The sequence below is a fragment of the Balaenoptera physalus genome (genome assembly GCF_965194825.1).
Source record: "Balaenoptera physalus genome assembly, chromosome: 3".
NCBI lineage: Eukaryota > Metazoa > Chordata > Mammalia > Artiodactyla > Balaenopteridae > Balaenoptera > Balaenoptera physalus.
This window is the reverse complement of record NC_138890.1, coordinates 164862657-164881865: the sequence shown is the minus strand read 5'-3', so window position 1 is coordinate 164881865 and position 19209 is coordinate 164862657. Positions and strand designations below refer to the sequence as shown.

The 19209-nt window shown below is 44.0% G+C and overlaps 2 protein-coding genes across 2 annotated transcripts in view; one reads left to right on the top strand and one right to left on the bottom strand.

Moving 5' to 3' along the window:
• The window catches only part of OTULIN (OTU deubiquitinase with linear linkage specificity), a 70582-nt gene extending 66008 nt beyond the window's left edge, over positions 1-4574 (top strand). The window contains exon 7 of the mRNA XM_082453850.1: positions 421-4574. Within this exon, the coding sequence (XP_082309976.1) occupies positions 421-447 (27 nt within the window). The 3' untranslated portion in view covers positions 448-4574. The remainder of the gene's footprint in view (positions 1-420) is intronic.
• The window catches only part of ANKH (ANKH inorganic pyrophosphate transport regulator), a 140265-nt gene that overhangs the window by 21195 nt on the left and 99861 nt on the right, over positions 1-19209 (bottom strand). The window contains exons 7-8 of the mRNA XM_082453813.1: positions 18222-18314; positions 14780-14875 (exon numbers count right to left, since the gene is read on the bottom strand). Coding sequence (XP_082309939.1) covers positions 14780-14875; positions 18222-18314 — 189 coding nt within the window. The remainder of the gene's footprint in view (positions 1-14779; positions 14876-18221; positions 18315-19209) is intronic.

Below are 19209 nucleotides of genomic sequence, written 5' to 3'. Positions count from 1 at the left end.
TTTGTTACAGGAGCCACAGGAAACAAACGCACCGTCCAACACCATAGTGTATGTTAATTGCCTGTCTTCTCTATGAGATTATGAACCCCCCCCCCCCAAGAAAAGAGACTTTGTGTGTTAGTTTCACCATGGTAGCCCTGGGACCGGGTATGGAGCAGGGGCTCAAGCATTTGTTGAATGACTGCATGAACAAATATGCATGTGCTCCTTCTCTGGGGAGCTGTGCCGTCAATAGAGAAACCCTAGCATCACCCATCCCACTGAAAGTGTTCCATCGCCCACGCTCTAGGCAAGTTTGGCAACGCATCCAAGTGTGCTTAAAAATCTTTCCTCACTGGCATTTCTAATATTTGGTTGGTGTGTACTGATGTATCAGACGTCTAAGCCAGAGGACTAAATGTATCAATTTCTCTCTTTCAGCGCTCACTGAAGCTTGTGGGTAACTGACATTTCTGAATTAACAAGACGACCAAAGGCTGGATCGAACACTGTCAGCACCGGGGATTGGAGGCTTTAAACAGGAAGGGGTGATGGGACATCCAAAGAACTTCCCCAGGTTCTCAGGGAGAAAAACGCGCAATATGTGTCTCGTGTGTGGGTGAGGTCTGTCTAGAGAAGGTATGTATAAATCTATCAAGAAGCTGAATTTATTTTAAACACCAAAAGAAAAGAAATCCCACAGAAATTTGGAAGGGTACTATAGATATCACTAGAAAAATTCATAAAATTATTCACTGGCATCGAATATACCAGTAGCCATTTATTTACAGATACAGCCATCCTTTCCTTACATGGAATCCCACGTGTCTGGGGACCAAGGAGGAGAGAGCTGGCATTCTTTGCTTCCAGCGTGCCAGGCGCTACATGCTAAGCTATTACCCCTTTGCAAAGTCTTATAAGGTGGGTATTCTTCTCATGCCCACATGGCAGCTGGGGAAGCCCAGGCTTATAGTTTTCAGAGACCACCCAGCTGGTGAGTGGTAGGGTCAGGGTTTGAACCCAGGCCGTGGGGCCTCCGGGCCCACATCCATGAACACTGTGTTATGTGGCCCTGAATTCAAGCCTAATCTACTCCCTCTCCTCTGGCTCTCTGACCCTCCCCAACCCACCCCTTTTAAATCAAAATCCGCAAAGAGGGCAGTCAAGTATCACTGAGAGCTCAGGGCCCTTGGCACCATGCCCAGCCCTGCATCTGAATCCATCTGCGGTTCATAGGGGCCGGCTCTCAAAACCTTCTTGTTTTTGTTTGTTTGGGTAAGGGCCGATTCATTCCTCGAGCCACACTGGTTAAGAGCCATCTCTGAGGGAGGATTAAAGGCAGTCCTTTGAAAACTGTCTGGTACCTGATTAATGATGAGGAGCTTTCCCAGGCACTATTATTTGCCACACGTGCTTTTTCTCAGTGTCACATGGTGGTTCTTTGAGGCTGGCCCTGGGCTCAGAAGGTTCAAAAAGACTCCGGAAATAATCTCACGGCACAACTCAATCGTGTTTCCTTCACTGCCTAAACAAGTGGGCACTCCCACCCAGAGCTGGAAATGCAGTAAAACACTTTAAGATAAAATAAAGAACATTTTCAGTAAAGGCCATGTATCAGTTAGCTAAGACTGACTTTACTTCCCCGTTCACTCTCTTAGTCTGCCTGCAGGTGCAGAAGACACCTAAGTGCTGGGAGAAGTAAAGCAGGTATTAAATTCTCCACTTGCTGTTTTCCGTAAGACATCTCTGTTCTTGTATTTCCGGCTTCTCCAGGCGAGAATCTGAACGTAGGGTTTGCTTAGAAATACTGTTCATGCAGGTCAGCACTATCCCCAGATTTATGTGCTTAATTATGTCTTTGCTGACGGGGCTTTTAGGGGGTGAGGGTAGAGCGTGGCTGGTATCACAGCATCCAATAGAAGTACCAGTGTTTGGTTTATGTTTCCTTAATGTTTTGGGGGAAATACCTCTGTGTAACCAGAATAATCCTTGATTGTTTTCTCTTGTTTCTGGGTCCAATGTTCTCTGGCTTCACTAAACACAAAATGATCACTTAGCGCACCTAACGGCGTTTTATGTCCTCACGTGCTGATTTCACTACATCTATTCAGCGTTTCCTGAGATAATTTACAAAAAAAGTTTTAAGATATTTTACATGGGCTTTGCTGACTCCTTACATGTCTTATCAGCATAAATCAACAGGATATCCAAGTTCACCAGGAAGTTGCTTATGTTCAGAGCCCAAAGCACCTGGGAGCGAGAGCAGATGCTGAAATCAGAAAACCGAGTGGCCACGAATATCATGGCCTCGTTTTGTCCACACGTCTCATCGTGATTATTGTTGGGAGGGTCTGGACCACACATCTGACCATTACATACTGTTATGTACCCACTGGATAAGAAGAAAAATGCTCCCCTACTGCTTCTGTCTTTAAGCTGAGATGAATAAAAGTGGTTTTTAAAAAACCACAGGGAGTCATAAAATACAGTTCCTGGAAGTCTATGAATTGATCCCCACTGGGTTATCTTGAATATTGTGTGGAACGATTCCTGACTGCCTTCTCCCTCTGATAAATCTGCTTTTGCACCAGAAAAGCCTCGGAGTGGACCCTGTGAACCAGATCCTTGATGTGAGACTGGGGTCCGGCAGGCGGCACGGGGAACGTGCAGGATCCACGGGCCAATCAAGACCCCTCTGCAGGAGCTGGGGGAGAACACAGGTGTCTTCTCCCTGGTTCCCAAACCCCTTCAGGTGGCGGCTCTGCACCTGTTCTTTATAGAACACAGGTGTGTACTGACAGGTGACGCTAAAACTAAGTAATTTTTACGGTTTTGTGCCAAATCAGATACTACCGTTTATGCAGGAAGCAGCAGAAGGGATCAAGGTTTTGAGACAATTTGGGGGTATAAATACAACTGGATAAAATACTAGCAACTTAATTTGTTCCTTGAAAATTGCAAACATGTTTCAGCTTTTCAGTGCTAGTGATGGGGGTTCTGCAGGGCCGGGGTGAGATGCATTGGATTGTTCAACTAACGGAAAGCAGAATAAAACCAAAAAACAAAACAACCTAAATAGAACACTGTGACTTCTACTGGATGCTATGACGCCAACAACCACCCCCCCTCAAAAAAAAGCCCCGTCAGCAAGGACAGAGTTAAGCACATAAATGTGGGGACAGTGCTGACCTGCACGAACAGTATTTCTAAGCAAACCCTACACTCAGATTCTCACCTGCAGAAGCTGGAAACACAAGAATACAAGTGTGTTATGGAAACAGTAAGTGGAGAATTTAAAAAGAAAGCAAATCAGTTGATTAGTTAGTTCTGGTCAATCGATCCATGTGGCCCTAAATGACAAGAGGACTCCGTTCTTCCAGAAACACCAGTGTATGAGTTTGCTGGGGCTGCTGTAACGAAGTACCGCAAACCGGGCAGCCTAACAATTTACGGTCTCATAGTCCTGGAGTGACTCCAAAATCAAGGTGTGGGCAGGGTCACGCTCCCTCTGAAGGCGCCAGGGAAGAATCTGCTCCAGGCCTCCCGGTTTCCGGCAGCGTCACTCCAGTCTCCACGTACCGCCCCCCCAACCCCCCGTGTGCGTGTCTGTGTCCACACCCCCCCTCCTCTAAGAGCACCAGTCAGACTGGATGAGGGGTCCACCTGACTCACCCACCAGGACCTCATCAGAACCCTATTTCCAAATAAGGCCTCATTCTGAGGCACTGGGGCTAGAATGTCAATATAGGAATTTGGGGTGGACATAATTCACTCCATAATCATCAGAATAGAAGATTCGGGGTTGAGTGCAGAGTCGCACTTTCCCTTTTTACCACGCATTGACATCAAAAGGCAAGGCTCAGGGTGGATCCAGAGTAAAAACCTATTTTAACTCTTTTTTTAAAAGAAATAGATCCTTAAGTAGTAACAGCCACTGGCCTCAGATACCCTTGCATCCTATTGTGTGAGGCACTGTGGTTGGATGGCAAGTCTCCCTTCTCTCTCTGCCCTAAGTGACGGCAAAACACACACACACACACACACACACACACACACACACACCACCGCCACTGCTGCCGCTGCTGCCATCACCACGCAGCCTCCATTTGCTGAAGCTGAGGGAGGCCAGTGGGAAACAGCCTGGAGACCCTGGCACAGTCCCATGACCTCAGCGTATTTCGAATCTGGGGTCATGAAGCCCACCCTGGAGCAGCCTGTTGAGAATCACTCTTCACGAGTCCCTCACATCAGGAAACTTCCACAAGCCCCTTAGATGGCCTCATCCACCAGAGGGCAGATGGCAGAAGCAAGAAGAACTACAATCCTGCAGCCTGTGGAACAAAAACCACATTCACAGAAAGATAGACAAGATGAAAAGGCAGAGGGCTATGTACCAGATGAAGGAACAAGATAAAACCCCAGAAAAACAATTAAATGAAGTGGAGATAGGCAACCTTCCAGAAAAAGAATTCAGAATAATGATAGTGAAGATGATCCAGGACCTCGGAAAAAGAATGGAGGCAAAGATCGAGAAGATGCAAGAAATGTTTAACAAAGACCTAGAAGAATTAAAGAACTAACAAACAGAGATGAACAATACAATAAATGAAATGAAAACTACACTAGAGGGAATCAATAGCAGAATAAGTGAGGTAGAAGAACGGATAAGTGACCTGGAAGACAGAATGGTGGAATTCACTGTTGTGGAATAGAATAAAGAAAAAAGAATGAAAAGAAATGAAGGCAGCCTAAGAGACCTCTGCAACAACATTAAACGCAACAACATTCGCATTATAGGGGTCCCAGAAGCAGAAGAGAGAGAGAAAGGACCCGAGAACATATTTGAAGAGATTATAGTCGAAAACTTCCCTAATGTGGGAAAGGAAATAGCCACCCAAGTCCAAGAAGCCCAGCGAGTCCCATACAGGATAAACCCAAGGAGAAACACGCTGAGACACACAGCAATCAAAGTGGCAAAAATTAAAGACAAAGAAAAATTATTGAAAGCAGCAAGGGAAGAATGACAAGTAACATACAAGGGAACTCCCATAAGGTTAACAGCTGATTTCTCAGCAGAAACTCTACAAGCCAGAAGGGAGTGGCACGATATACTTAAAGTGATGAAAGGAAGAACCTACAACCAAAATTACTCTACCTGGCAAGGACCTCATTCAGAATCGATGGAGAAATCAAAAGCTTTACAGACAAGCAAAAGCTAAGAGAATTCAGCACCACCAAACCAGCTCTACAACAAATGCTAAAGGAACTTCTCTAAGTGAGAAACACAAGAGAAGAAAAGGACCTACAAAAACAAACCCAAAACAATTAAGAAAATGATCATAGGAACATACATATCGATAATTACCTTAAACGTGAATGGATTAAATACTCCAACCAAAACACACAGGCTTGCTGAATGGATACAAAATCAAGACCCATATATATGCTGTCTACAAGAGACCCACTTCAGACCTAGGGACACATACAGACTGAAAGTGAGGGGATGGAAAAAGATATTCCATGCGAATGGAAATCAAAAGAAAGCTGGAGTAGCAATACTCATATCAGATAAAATAGGCTTTAAAATAAAGAATGTTACAAGAGACAAGGAACGACACTACAAAATGATCAAGGGATCAATCTAAGAAGAATATAACAATTATAAATGTATATGCACCCAACATAGGAGCACCTCAATACATAAGCCAACTGCTAACAGCTATAAAAAAGAAAATCGACAGTGACACAATAATAGTGGGGGACTTTAACACCTCACTTACACCAATGGACAGATCATCCAAACAGAAAATTAATAAGGAAACACAAGCTTTAAATGACACAACAGACCAGATAGATTTAATTGGTATTTATAGGACATTCCATCCAAAAACAGCAGATTACACTTTCTTCTCAAGTGTGCACAGAACATTCTCCAGGATAGATCACATCTTGGGTCACAAATCAAGTCTCAGTAAATTTAAGAAAATTGAAATCATATCAAGCATTTTTTCTGACCACAACGCTATAAGATTAGAAATGAATTACAGGGAAAAAAACGTAAAAAACACAAACACATGGAGGCTAAACAATATGATACTAAATAACCAAAAGATCACTGAAGAAATCAAAGAGGAAATCAAAAAATACTTAGAGACAAATGACAAAACACGATGTTCCAAAACCTATGGGATGCAGCAAAACCAGTTCTAAGTTTACAGCAATACCTCAAGAAACAAGAAAAATCTCAAATAAACAATCTAACCTAAAGGAATTAGAGAAAGAAGAATAAACACACCCAAAGTTAGCAGAAGGAAAGATCATAAAGCTCAGTGCAGAAATAAATGAAATAGAAACAAAGAAAACAATAGCAAAGATCAACAAAACTAAAATCTGGTTCTTTGAGAAGATAAACAAAATTGATAAACCATTAGCCAGACTCATCAAGAAAAAGAGGGAGAGGACTCAAATCAATCAAATCCGAAATGAAAAAGGAGAAGTTACAACAGACACTGCAGAAATACAAAGCATCCTAAGAGACTACTATAAGCAACTCTATGCCAATAAAATGGACAACCTGGAAGAAACGGACAAATTCTTAGAAAGGTATAATCTTCCAAGAATGAACCAGGAAGTAATAGAAAATATGAACAGACCAATCACAAGTAATGAAATTGAAACTGTGATTAAAAATCTTCCAACAAACAAAAGTCCAGGACCAGATAGCTTCACAGGTGAATTCTATCAAACATTTAGAGAAGAGCTAACACCCATCCTTCTCAAACTCTTCCAAAAAATTGCAGAGGAAGGAACACTCCCAAACTCATTCTATGAGGACACCATCACGCTGATACCAAAACCAGACAAAGATACTACAATAAAAGGACATTACAAACCAATATCACTGATGAATATAGTTGCAAAAATCCTCAACAAAATACTAGCAAACAGAATCCAACAACACATTAAAAGGATCATACACCATGATCAAGTGGGATTTATCCCAGTGATGCAAGGATTCTTCAATATATGCAAATCAGTCAATGTGATACACCATATTAACAAATTGAAGAATAAAAACCATATGATCATCTCAATAGATGCAGAAAAAGCTTTTGACAAAATTCAACACCCATTTATGATAAAAACTCTCCAGAAAGTGGGCATAGAGGGAACCTACCTCAACATAATAAAGGCCGTATACGACAAACCCACAACAAACATCATTCTCAATGGTGAAAAACTGAAAGCATTTCCTCTGAGATCAGGAACAAGACAAGGATGTCCACTCTCACCGCTATTATTCAACATAGTTTTGGAAGTTCTAGCCTTGGCAATCAGAGAAGAAAAAGAAATAAAAGGAATCCAAATTGGAAAAGAAGAAGTAAAACTGTCACTGTTTGCAGATGACATGATACTATAAATAGAGAATCCTAAAGATGCCACCAGAAAACTACTAGAGCTAATCAATGAATTTGGTAAAGTTGCAGGATACAAAATTAATGCCCAGAAATCTCTTGCATTCCTATACACTAATGATGAAAAATCTGAAAGAGAAATTAAGGAAACACTCCCATTTACCATTGCAACAAAAAGAATAAAATACCTAGGAATAAACCTACCTAGGGAGACAAAAGACCTGTATGCAGAAAAGTGTAAGACAGTGATGAAAGAAATTAAAGATGATACCAACAGATGGAGAGATATACCATGTTCTTGGATTGGAAGAATCAATATTGTGAAAATGACTCTACTACCCAAAGCAATCTACAGATTCAATGCAATCCCTATCAAATTACCAATGGCATTTTTTTTACAGAACTAGAACAAAAAATCTTAAAATTTGTATGGAGACACAAAAGACCCCGAATAGCCAAACCAGTCTTGAGGGAAAAAAACGGAGCTGGAGGAATCCACCTCCCTGACTTCAGACTATACTACAAAGCTACAGTAATCAAGACAATATGGTACAGGCACAAAAAGAGAAATATAGATCAATGGAACAAGATAGAAAGCACAGAGATAAACCCACACACCTATGGTCAACTAATCCATGACAAAGGAGGCAAGGATATACAATGGAGAAAAGACAGTCTCTTCAATAAGTGGTGCTGGGAAAACTGGACAGCTACATGTAAAAGAATGAAATTAGAACACTCCCTACCACCATACACAAAAATAAACTCAAATGGATTAGAGACCTAAATGTAAGACCGGGCAGTATAAAACTCTTAGAGGAAAACATAGGAAGAATACTCTTTGGCATAAATCACAGCAAGATCTTTTTTGATCCACCTCCTAGAGTAATGGAAATAAAAACAAAAATAAACAAATGGGACCTAATGAAACTTCAAAGCTTTTGCACAGCAAAGGAAACCATAAACAAGACGATAAGACAACCCTCAGAATGGGAGAAAATATTTGCAAACGAATCAACAGACAAAGGATTAATGTCCAAAATATATAAACAGCTCATGCAGTTCAATATTAAAAAAAAGACAACCCAATCCAAAAATGGGCAGAAGTCCTAAACAGACATTTCTCCAAAGAAGACATACAGATGGCCAAGAAGCACATGAAAAGCTGCTCAACATCACTAATTATTAGACAAATGCAAATCAAAACTACAATGAGGTATCACCTGACACCAGTTAGAATGGGCATCATCAGAAAATCTACAAACAACAAATGCTGGAGAGGGTGTGGAGGAAAGGGAACCCTCTTGCACTGTTGGTGGGAATGTAAATTGATACAGCCACTATGGAGAACAGTATGGAGGTTCCTTAAAGAACTAAAAATAGAACTACCATATGACCCAGCAATCTCACCACTGGGCATATACCCAGAGAAAACCATAATTCAAAAAGACACATGCACCCCAATGTTCACTGCAGCACTATTTACAATAGCCAGGACATGGAAGCAACCTAAATGCCCGTCATCAGATGAATGTATAAAGAAGATGTGGTACATATATAGAATGGAATATTAGTCAGCCATAAAAAGGAATGAAATTGGGTCATTTGTAGAGACGTGGATGCATCTAGAGACTGTCATACAGAGTGAAGTACGTCAGAAAGAGAAAAACAAATATCGTATATTAATGCATATATGTGGAACCTAGAAAATGGTACAGATGAACCGGTTTGCAGGCCAGAAATTGAGACACAGAAGTAGAGAAAAAACGTATGGACACCAAGGGGGGAAGCGGCGGGGGGGTGTGGGTGGTGGTGTGATGAATTGGGAGATTGGGATTGACATGTATACAGTGATGTGTATAAAATGGATGACTAATAAGAAAATAAATAAATAAATAAACATTAAAAAAAAAAAATCCCTCTTCACACCTGCCATCCTGAAACAGTCCAGTTCACCCAAAATCAACGTGTGAAATAGCCTATTTGGCCAACCAACAATTTGTCACAGTTACTGCTTTCTTAAAAACCTGCCTCTTTTAAAGTTTTCTGAAGTTTACAGCAATATGTCTTGGAAGGATTGGCAGGGCCCTGTGGGGCTGTGAAGGCTCTAGGGGTCTCTGGGGCCTTCCCTCCTCCCCACTGTCTACTGTACCCACCTCTGTCATTCTGCTCCATTTCCTCTGACTCTCCACCTCCCCTTTCTTTTCCCGACCCCTGGTCTCTCTCCGCTTCTCCTTCTGACCTGCTCTCTCCATCTCTCTGACATTGTCTCTCCCCTCTCCTGCCCCTCCGGGTTCAGCATCCGGGGGCGCTCGGTGTGACCGTGTAGGCTGTTCGCTGCACAAAGCTGCCCTGCGGGCTCTGCCTACCAGCGTCCATCTGGATGGACTCCCATTTCCATTTTGTAAAAAGGGGGTTGGGGAGGCCTCAGCAGCAGCCCAGCCTGTGCTTTGCAAGGATTCTTCCCCACCTCCCTGGCCCCAGAGGGGCCCCCTCTCTTGGCAACAGCTCTCCCAAACTAGAGCAGTGGGGAGCTTAAGAAAACACCAAGTGTTTAAAAAATGCCATTGTGAAGTCAAAATGGAAACTGGTTAACTAAAATCATCTAAAGCTGTTAAAACTTCCCCATTTAATATGATTTGCTACGAACTTTAGAAAAAATTAAAAAAAAAAAAAACCCACACGTTTGGGGTAAGTTGGCAAGTCTGGTAAATGTAGCAAGCCCATCCATTGGCTTCAGCAAACTGGCCTAACATCCCGGAATATGGAGGTCTGTTACCTTTTGAGGATGTTCCTCTGCACCAAAAAGGCTGTTGAAAAGACGTATCCTACCTTGGTTCGCGGTTACTATCTTACCCCCAAATCTGGAATCCAGGAGGGAATCATGGTAAGTCCCAAGGGGTTTTCAAGTGGCCATGTTTCTGTAGGTTTAGCATTACCAGTTCTTCTCCCCAAGAGGAAGGAACGATGCGCCTCCTCCCTTATCACAAGCTCGTTGCCACCACCCTCTGTCTGTGATCACCACGACTGTCCACTAGAGAAACGCAGCCTTTCAAGACACACTAATTATCATGGGGCTTTACAGTCAGTCACATAAGCAATGGAGACCATGGCTCTACCAGAAGGTTCAGGGCAAAACTGGTTGTTTGCTTCTGACCCCAGCACCACTACAGCCTTATTCTTTGTGGCCCTGCCTTCTCCTGTGCAGCTCTGATGGCTGGTCTGCGATGTTTCTCCTCTGTGTGGCCACTACACCACAAGCTCCCGCCAAGCAGCATACCATCTGAAGCTGTTCTTCCAAATCGATGTAAACTGTACATATTTTTGAACTGTGTGTTCCTTCGCCCCTAACAGCGGCGTGTCAGTCTGCAGTCACCTTGCTAACCCTGGTTTGCATCGTGCCCGCTCCTTTGTTGCTATTGAGGGGATTAATTTTTATCTGACGGTTCTACCATTTTGAAGCTAATCTTCTGGATCAACTAAAGCTCCCCCTGTCCTCATTCGCATCAGATGGTCTAAAGGAGTCAATCAGCACTTCACTAAGCATTCCTAAAGGCAGCTCTGAAGGCAGGAAAGCAAGATGCTACTTGAGAAATACTTCTATTTTCCTACTCTACTCTCTTCCTAAATCCACTTCCTCTTCCAATTGGGCAGAAGGCATTTGCTGCTTTTCTTGAAGCCCAGTGGATCAGACAGACTCCTGGATAAGAAAATGAGGGAAGAACCAACTTTTAGAGTTGGCTAGATACTCTAAATTTAAATTGAAAATCTATACTAGGGACTAAACACATAAATGCATTGTAGCATTCTGAAATATTAGTCTCTTACTAACTGTCAAAAGTATCTTTCACAGGCAAAGGAGGATGTTGAACCCAAAATGTCAGGACCTGAAGAGTGAACCCATTCTGACTGCAAGATGAGTTTCTGCTGTAGACAGTACACCTTTTCATTTGAAAAGCAGTTAGCACCACTGGGTCATTAAGTGTCTGCAGGATCTGTGGGGTCAGCTCTTCTCAAAGTCCCAGGGAGAAGAGCCATTTATGCCCAAAGGATCAGAGCTCAGGAAAGTGCTCTAATCCTAGGCGGTGCATAGAAAGCTGCGGAACCATCAGAAGGCTCGTACTTTGTGCACAATATCATCCACTGGAATATACATGATGTGCTGATCTCAAGTGCTCTGCTACGTTCATTTCCTGACACTAAGAAGTTCCAAAATTAAAAACGGGAAAATAGACTTGAGAGTAAAGGGCATCTTCAAAGCTTTAAAAATAGGATAACCTGAGTATAAATAAGGAGATTGTTGCTCATGAGGGGTGGGTGCCATCGGTGCCTTTCTGATCCTTATCTCACAGGTAAGTATTCACTGATTCATGTATTTGTGTTCTGCTTATTGTGTACCTTCTGTGTCAGGCAGGATGCTAAGCCCTGGGGATAAGAGGTGACTAAGCCACAGACCCTGCCTAGGCAAGTTCAGAGCCTACAAGGAATAACAGATGTGAAGAATGAATAGATAAATACTGTAAAAAGGTGTACGCTTTATAGCGACAGTGAAATGCTGAATTTAGGGGGAAAAAGCCCTAACATTTTTTTCTGTGTATCTTTTAATGGCAATTCCTCTAGCCAAGATGTTGGACCAATTGATTGAATCATTATAAGGATAATGTATGTGAGACACACCATAAGCTGCAAACTCAGATACTACTGTTTTTAGTGTTGAAGAAACCACCGCTTCAAGCATGCCGGCAAGTGCCTCAGTCCAGAGCCTCAGGGCCAGATATCTGTTCCTGCCTGTTGGAAACAGCACAGTACAGAGGAAAGGGCCCCAGAGAATGAGCTTGGAAGTCTGGCTTCTAGCTGGTGTTGTTACAGGCAGAACTCGGAGATACTGCAGGATTGGGTCCAGAGCACTGTAGTAAAGTGAATATCGTGATAAAGCAAGGAAAAAAATTTAAGTTTTATTATTTACAGGTATACCTTGGAGATATTTCAGGTTCAGTTTCAGGCCACCACCATAAAGCACAGGTTGCAACAAAGCGAGTCACATGAATTTTTTGGTTTCCCAGTGCATATAAAAGTTATGTTTACACTATACTGTAGTCTCTTAAGTGTGCAATATAGCGTTATGTCTAGAGAACAAATGCACATACCTTAATTTAAAAATACTTCATTGCTAAAAGATGCTAGCCATCATCTGACAACTCAGGGTTGCCACAAACCTTCAACTGGTAAAAAAAATGCATTATCTGCGAAGTGCAATAAAGTGAGGTCTGCCAGTACTGGGTACTGGGGCAAGTCACTTATCCTCTTATCCTCTCTGGGTCATTTCCTTTACTAAAAAATTATGGGATTTGATCAGTTCATCTCCAAGTTCCTTTCCAACACAGGATTCTGAGTCTCTGTTTCTACGGTGACAAATCTACCCTGAGATACTTCCAGTTACAGATGGTAGGATTAGACTAATTGAATTTATTAAATAAATAAAACCTCTACATGGGAAATCAAAGCATTTTTCTAGATTTTACTTGGTTATCATTTCAAAATACACTTGTTGCTCTTGTTTGAGAAGTACAGATTTTTGCCCCTGAACTGAAGGAGGGAAGGAATATCCTTAAACCCAGTCTGGTAAAGTTCTCCACTGGACTCAAGCACAGCTGCGGGAGGAGGGTTAAATGGGGAGAGAGGAGACCCAGCCGGACTCTGGATAGCAGAGCAAGCAACGACCAAAAGCTCCCAGCTCTCGGCGACGGATGAGGTCGCAGTCACAGAGCCTGGCATCCGCACCAGCTCAGCTCTCAACTCCCGGTCACTTCACACAGTCTCCAAAAGCTGAGGTCTGTTCCTGGGATAGAAGTCTTCTCTGTTTTTCCCCCAAATACTCTTTTAAACGGTTTCAAGGTTGTGCAGTGTTTCACTAATATTTTAGGGAACTGTGGAAAAACTTGCACACCACAGGGAGAAATAATGCAACCAGGAGAGCAGGGTTGCCGGGGGCAACCTGTCCTGACTCAGGCAGGCATGCTATCAGAGATTCCCCCCACCCCGGGGAGGTGGCCTGGAATAGGCTTCTGACACCCCCCCCCCCTTGCAGTTTCCCAGTTTCAGGAGGGAAGGACTGGGGGGAAGGGCTGGGCTGGAGCGACGGGACAGCTGAGAATGCAAGGTCATGACTCAGTGTCTGAGGTGTTAGGTGATGGGCTATATATCTTGTGTTGCCCTTGATACAATCTATTCAGGTGTTGGATCAACGGATCAAATATTAAGCTGTGGGTTTTGAAAAAAAAATCCATAAAAGGCTTAAAATGTGTGTCGGGCTTGATTTTAAAGGACCACTATTAGGGCTCATCTAGCTAAGTGGTTCTTGTGATAATGGCCAGAGGGTCAATGGTCAGTGTGTTCCTGTCATCAGCATGTCCCCAGACCTCTTATTGCCTTACGTCCTCCTTATCAGTCATTTACGATGGAACTGCACACACCCAGGCATTTCTGCTACATTCTGACATTGTACTATAAAAACGGAGAACTGCTACAGGACTTAATAAGGACACATGTAGTCACAACAACAAACAAGGAACTGAGTTCTAAAGACCCCTATTTCTTTTTATCCTCTTCTCATCTCCATCTTTAGAACCCAAAAGGCACAGTTGACGATGTGAAGTTGATTATAAATGTTATTTTCTTACGACTGTGGATAAATGTCATAAACAACCTTAAATTATACACCATGTGCTTTGGATTATAGAGCATGTAGGAATCTTTTCCATGTTTTTTTGAACGTTATGTCTCCTACATTTGAATTACCCAGGGGAGTTGATAAAGGAAGGATGTGTGCTGTTTATTTAAGGCTGTGCAGAGTCACTGACAGGCCCTGCCAACAGGGAGGTGTTATCCACACTTGTTCACACTTGTATCCCTGAAGATGGCACAGTGCTTGGGATCCAGTAGGTGCTTGACAAGCAAGTGTTGAATGATAAATAGGGAGGATACATCAGCGTAAATGTATGAGGAAAGGCGCTTTTACCAGCGAAACAAACAACACCAATTAAATTTGGAAAAGGGACAGAGATGGTTATATAGTTGACTCTGGGTATTTAAAAATGGGCTGGAAATTATTAGTAAGAGTATTAAAAATTAAAGGCAAAGTCTGCCTTTCTTCAGCATGTAAGAAGCCCTTAGAAACGCCAGAAGTTGATCCTCTATTCTTAGACTCAACGCCCTCGTTGAACAACGATCACTCATATTTTGGAATGAAAATGTCTCGAAGAGCTTGTTATCTAATCTAGCACAACATCGTATTACGGAATACAAGACCTCTCCCTTTAAAATGGCAATGACCCCCCTTTCCAAAAACAAACACAGGAGGGGGGCGGGGATGGGTCTCTCCTTACCGTCAGCGACAAGGCCATGCAGACGAACGTGAACTTCTTGATGTGTGCTGCAGTGACTGTGTTGCTTGTACTCACCAGCTTATTGCTGGGGTTATTCTAGGGGGGCAAGAAAAGGCTCCAGGTTATCCTTGGCTGACCACACGTGCATCTTACAGAGCATCTCGTTTCTGTTTTATTTGATGCGTCTAAAGTGTAGATGTCAAGCGACAGCTTGGAAGACAGCTGTCACTCTGAGTGTCTCTCAGACAGCTGTCATGTTTCTGGACGTGAATGCTAACCAGGGGGCGCTCCGGACTGAACGCCCGGCAGCGTCTCCTGAATGAGTCGCCTCTCCTGGGCGCTGGGTGCCCACCAAGCTAGTCCAGGGCCCCAGCCCATCCTGCAGTTCCCGACCGCCCTGGAGCTCTGCAGGCAGGCGTGGCATCTGGGCCCGTATTTGAGGGCACATGTCAAGGCCCTGTGAGGTGCGCGTTTGCTTTCCGAGATAAAGGACCGCGTGTCTCACCCATCTCTTTATTTTATTTTTTAAAGATTTTTTTTTTGATGTGGACCATTTTTTTAAAGTCGTTATTGAATTTGTTACAATATTGCTTCTTTTTTTTATGTTTTGGGTTTTTTGGCAGCGAGGCATGTGGGATCTTAGCTCCCCGACCAGGGATTGAACCCACACCCCCTGCGCTGGAAGGCGAAGTCTTAACCACTGGACCGCCAGGGAAGTCCCTCACCCATCTCTTTAGCTCCTGCAACTTAGCACCATCTTTCTTGAGTGGAGAAGATGCTCAAACAGGCTTTGTTAAATTGAAATGTAAGCAAATGATGCAGATGGCCCAGAGGTCCTCTGACACGTGCCCGAGGGCTTGCTGGGGCCATCCCAGGGTCACTGCTAGGCGTGCCCGTCACCCAATCAAAACGAGTGTCCGGCCCTCAGCCTTGAAAGGCAGCAGAGGAAAAACAACGCCAGCCTCCTTACGGATCCCATTAGTCCCAGAGCTGACTCACAAGAACAAACTAATAAGAACCTCCTGTATAAAAAAATAAATAAAACAAAATTCAAAAATTCAAAAAACAAAAAGAACAAACGGCGAGCCCCTGGCTCCCATATCCAGCCCAATGAAAGACACACAAGCAGAGGTGTTATAGGTCCCACTTGCAAAAGACCTTTTGATGTTTGCTTCCCTTCAGAGGCTGAGGCAATCTCTCGAATCCCTTCCCCTTTATGCCACCTCTGGAGGGGTTGACATTTTCTTAACTCCGGTCTCTAAAGCACATCTGCTTTTCTGAAAAACAGACTGTGCACAGTGCAAATCACAGCAGGTAGGACATCTCTCCGTCTCCTCTCTCCCAAGGATCTGCGAGGGTGGTGCCCTGGTGGCCTGGGCGAGAAGGAGGCCACGCCGGGAAGAATTAGGAACCTCCAAATGCAGACGCCACCCATGGTGACAGCCACGGGCCCCAGCTCCTTCAGGTGCACTTTTATTTTTAAAATAGCAAATATTTCTGCAAGTATGGTTGGAATAAACTAGCACATATCATTAGATTAGCATCTGTGTCTCACCTTGTTTGCCCCATCTGCTGTTTGGCAGAAACATAGTCTTTTGCATATAGCAACTGAACATTAGAGAGAATTTGGACGAGTGGAAAACTCTTCCAGCTCACTGTTTAGTCAGAAACAGCAGAAGTTATGCGAGAAATTTTAAATCTCTTATTCTGGAACGCAAAAGGAGGCTAAGGATTTCAACTGTCAGCGCAGCAGATTCTGGAAGTCCACATAGAGGTGTCTTAAGATTCGGGTGAATAGACGGCATTCATGGGAATGGCTTGGAGTAGCGCAGTGGAATGCATGGCAACAATGGGGGAGGTTTCAAAAGGGTTCTGAGTAACTCCAGCATCTGGCTAGAGGTACGCTCCTTAAAATAATTTTTTTGTAGCGCCTAACCTCTGTGATGGTGAATAAAACAATGCTTTTCTTGGACGCTCTTAGTGAAACTGTACAGCGCTGTATTGTTAAGTTTTATTATTTCAAGGTAGCCAAAAACAATTTCACATGAGATGCTCACAGCCAGGAGGTTCTAACACTTTAGAAACTGCTATTGAGTTTTATTATATAATCTTATATTCCAAGAGCTAGACATTTAGCAAGATGCCTTATATCCATTTTGGTTTCTGAGGACTTACTTCTATACACATGTTCCTTGACATGAAAACACGGATTTCTATCAATGGAGTGGATTAAACCCACTCAAACACAGCTCTCTCCTGCAAGTGACTCAGGCCTTCTGAAATCCACTCTCAAAGGCCTAGGAAGCAGGAATCAAAAGAATTTTTTCGGAAATGCTCTGCATCCTAATGTTGTGAGTGAATGTTGGCAATAGGTGGAGGGTCCAGCTCATAGTTTACTGGGGAAGTTCCACACCCAGTAAATAGTTGTGGGCAATAGCCTACCCTCTCTCACGTTAGGCCCCGTGGGGGCCATCCCTGAAGCACTTGGAGGTGAGTTGCTATTCGTGGGTGATTGATTATAGGTGTGGGAATAGAGGCGGGTAATCTGCTGGGGACCCTGGTGAAGAGGCTTCCTCTCCTCACCTCCCAGGGCTCTTTTTGGGATCAGATGAAATGATATCAGCAATGGCTCTGAGCTAGTTCTACAGAAGTTCAAGGCCAGACAGTTGCTATTAAGAGTACAAGTGGCAGGTTCTGTGCTTCTTTCCTATTTTTTATTCTAAAACATTGTACACTATCTTGCTGGGGGTCTGTTTTTCTACTTATTTGTTTCAGGATACAAGTCTACAGGTTCAAATAATTAAGCTTTAATGAAATAGGCATTTCTCAAATGATCAGTCCTAACCTGGCCTCAGGTTAGGTCTGAAGGCTTATGCGCCTTCCTGGGCTGTGTCAGCAGCTGTGGAAGGACACAGTGGCCGTCACCAGAGGCTTCCAGCTGGAATAACCGCGCTGCATCCCAACCAGCCTGGACCCGTGGCTGCTGCATGGACAACTTCGGCGTGCATGTCCCCCAGCACCCCGCAAGAGAGCCTTAAGCTTATGAACTTAAGCACACAACTTCCTGTACCTTCACATCTGCTATGAAGTCAGGGAAGTATCGGTTTAACTAAAAAACAACAAAAGAGAAATGAAATCCAATATATTAAAATTTTTTGAGAGTATAATTTCCCTTTTGCAAATAATTCCTCGACAAGAATAGCCTTGAAGTGAGTATCAGTTTGCAGAGGCATCATGGGAGTGGCATCAAGGCAAGCATTTACATCAAGTAAATTCGCCTCTGTTATTTTCTGAGTTACCTCCACCAGCCCCAAAGCCTCATTAACCTTGCAGAGGGAGGTGAGATTAGAAACATCACGGCGTCCGTCAACGGCGATCCCTGTCTATCAAACGCTAATTCTAAAGAGTGTGTTTCAGAAACCACGCCGCACGGGGTTCTCACCTTGTCAAAAGCAGGGTAGACAGCACGGATTTCCGTCAGCCAGCCATATGGCATGTGACCCACGGGGTATGTGGCTGTCAAAATTGCCACGGCCTGCAAGAGGAAGAGCTGGCAGTTAGCAGGGTGTCCGCAGAACCTGTGTCCAGCCGCCGCCTGCCGTCTGCCACGTGGCAGAGCAAGCCGTCTGGGGTGTGGTCCCCACCGACAGGTCACTCCACCCTGGGTGACAGCGGGGCCACCCTGTGGGTGGCCCTGGAGCGGAAGGCAGGGGCAGGCGCCCCCCTGCATCCCGGGAGTGGGCTGAGTGGACCCAGGGTGTGCACCTGAGACCAGGGGGATGCGTCTTGTTTTACATGAATCCCATGAGGAACGGGTCCAGATCACTGCTTGAGAAGCCAAGATTTCAACCCAGGTCCACCAAGTTCTCAGTGAGCTAAACCAAACCTTCTAGCCCAGCCCAATTCTTGAGCCTCAAAGTGCGATTCTGAGCCCCACCCCTGCCCTCTGGCTACTCTGCACTCAGCGTCCACCTCTCTGCCTCCACGCCATCCTCCAGGGAAGCTGGCGGTGTGCACTGGTCGATGGCTTTATGGTATTCTCCACCCGACTCAACTCACTTTCAATCTGTTCAGCCAGGAGAGCCCAATTTTGATGTTTAACTTAAGAAAACTAAATTAATACTTCTCACAGGAAGCCTCACTAGTTCTTCCATGAAAATGAGAGTTTCATTTCTTAGGTGAATGAAGAGGAAGAAAATTTAAAACAGAGCACCTAACCCTACATTTTTGGCAAAGTTCAACTCCCTAACGAGCTAGGACAGGAGGACTCAGGCTTCGTCTGCGCTAATTACCATAACAGTGATGCCAGGACCGTGGGTGACGTGGGTCCCCAGTGGGTGAAGACAGTGCTGTGAGGCGTCAGGCGGACCTGGATTCAAACCTCACTTCATCACTTCCCAGCCGTGTGCAGCATGAACGCTCTCAGGCCC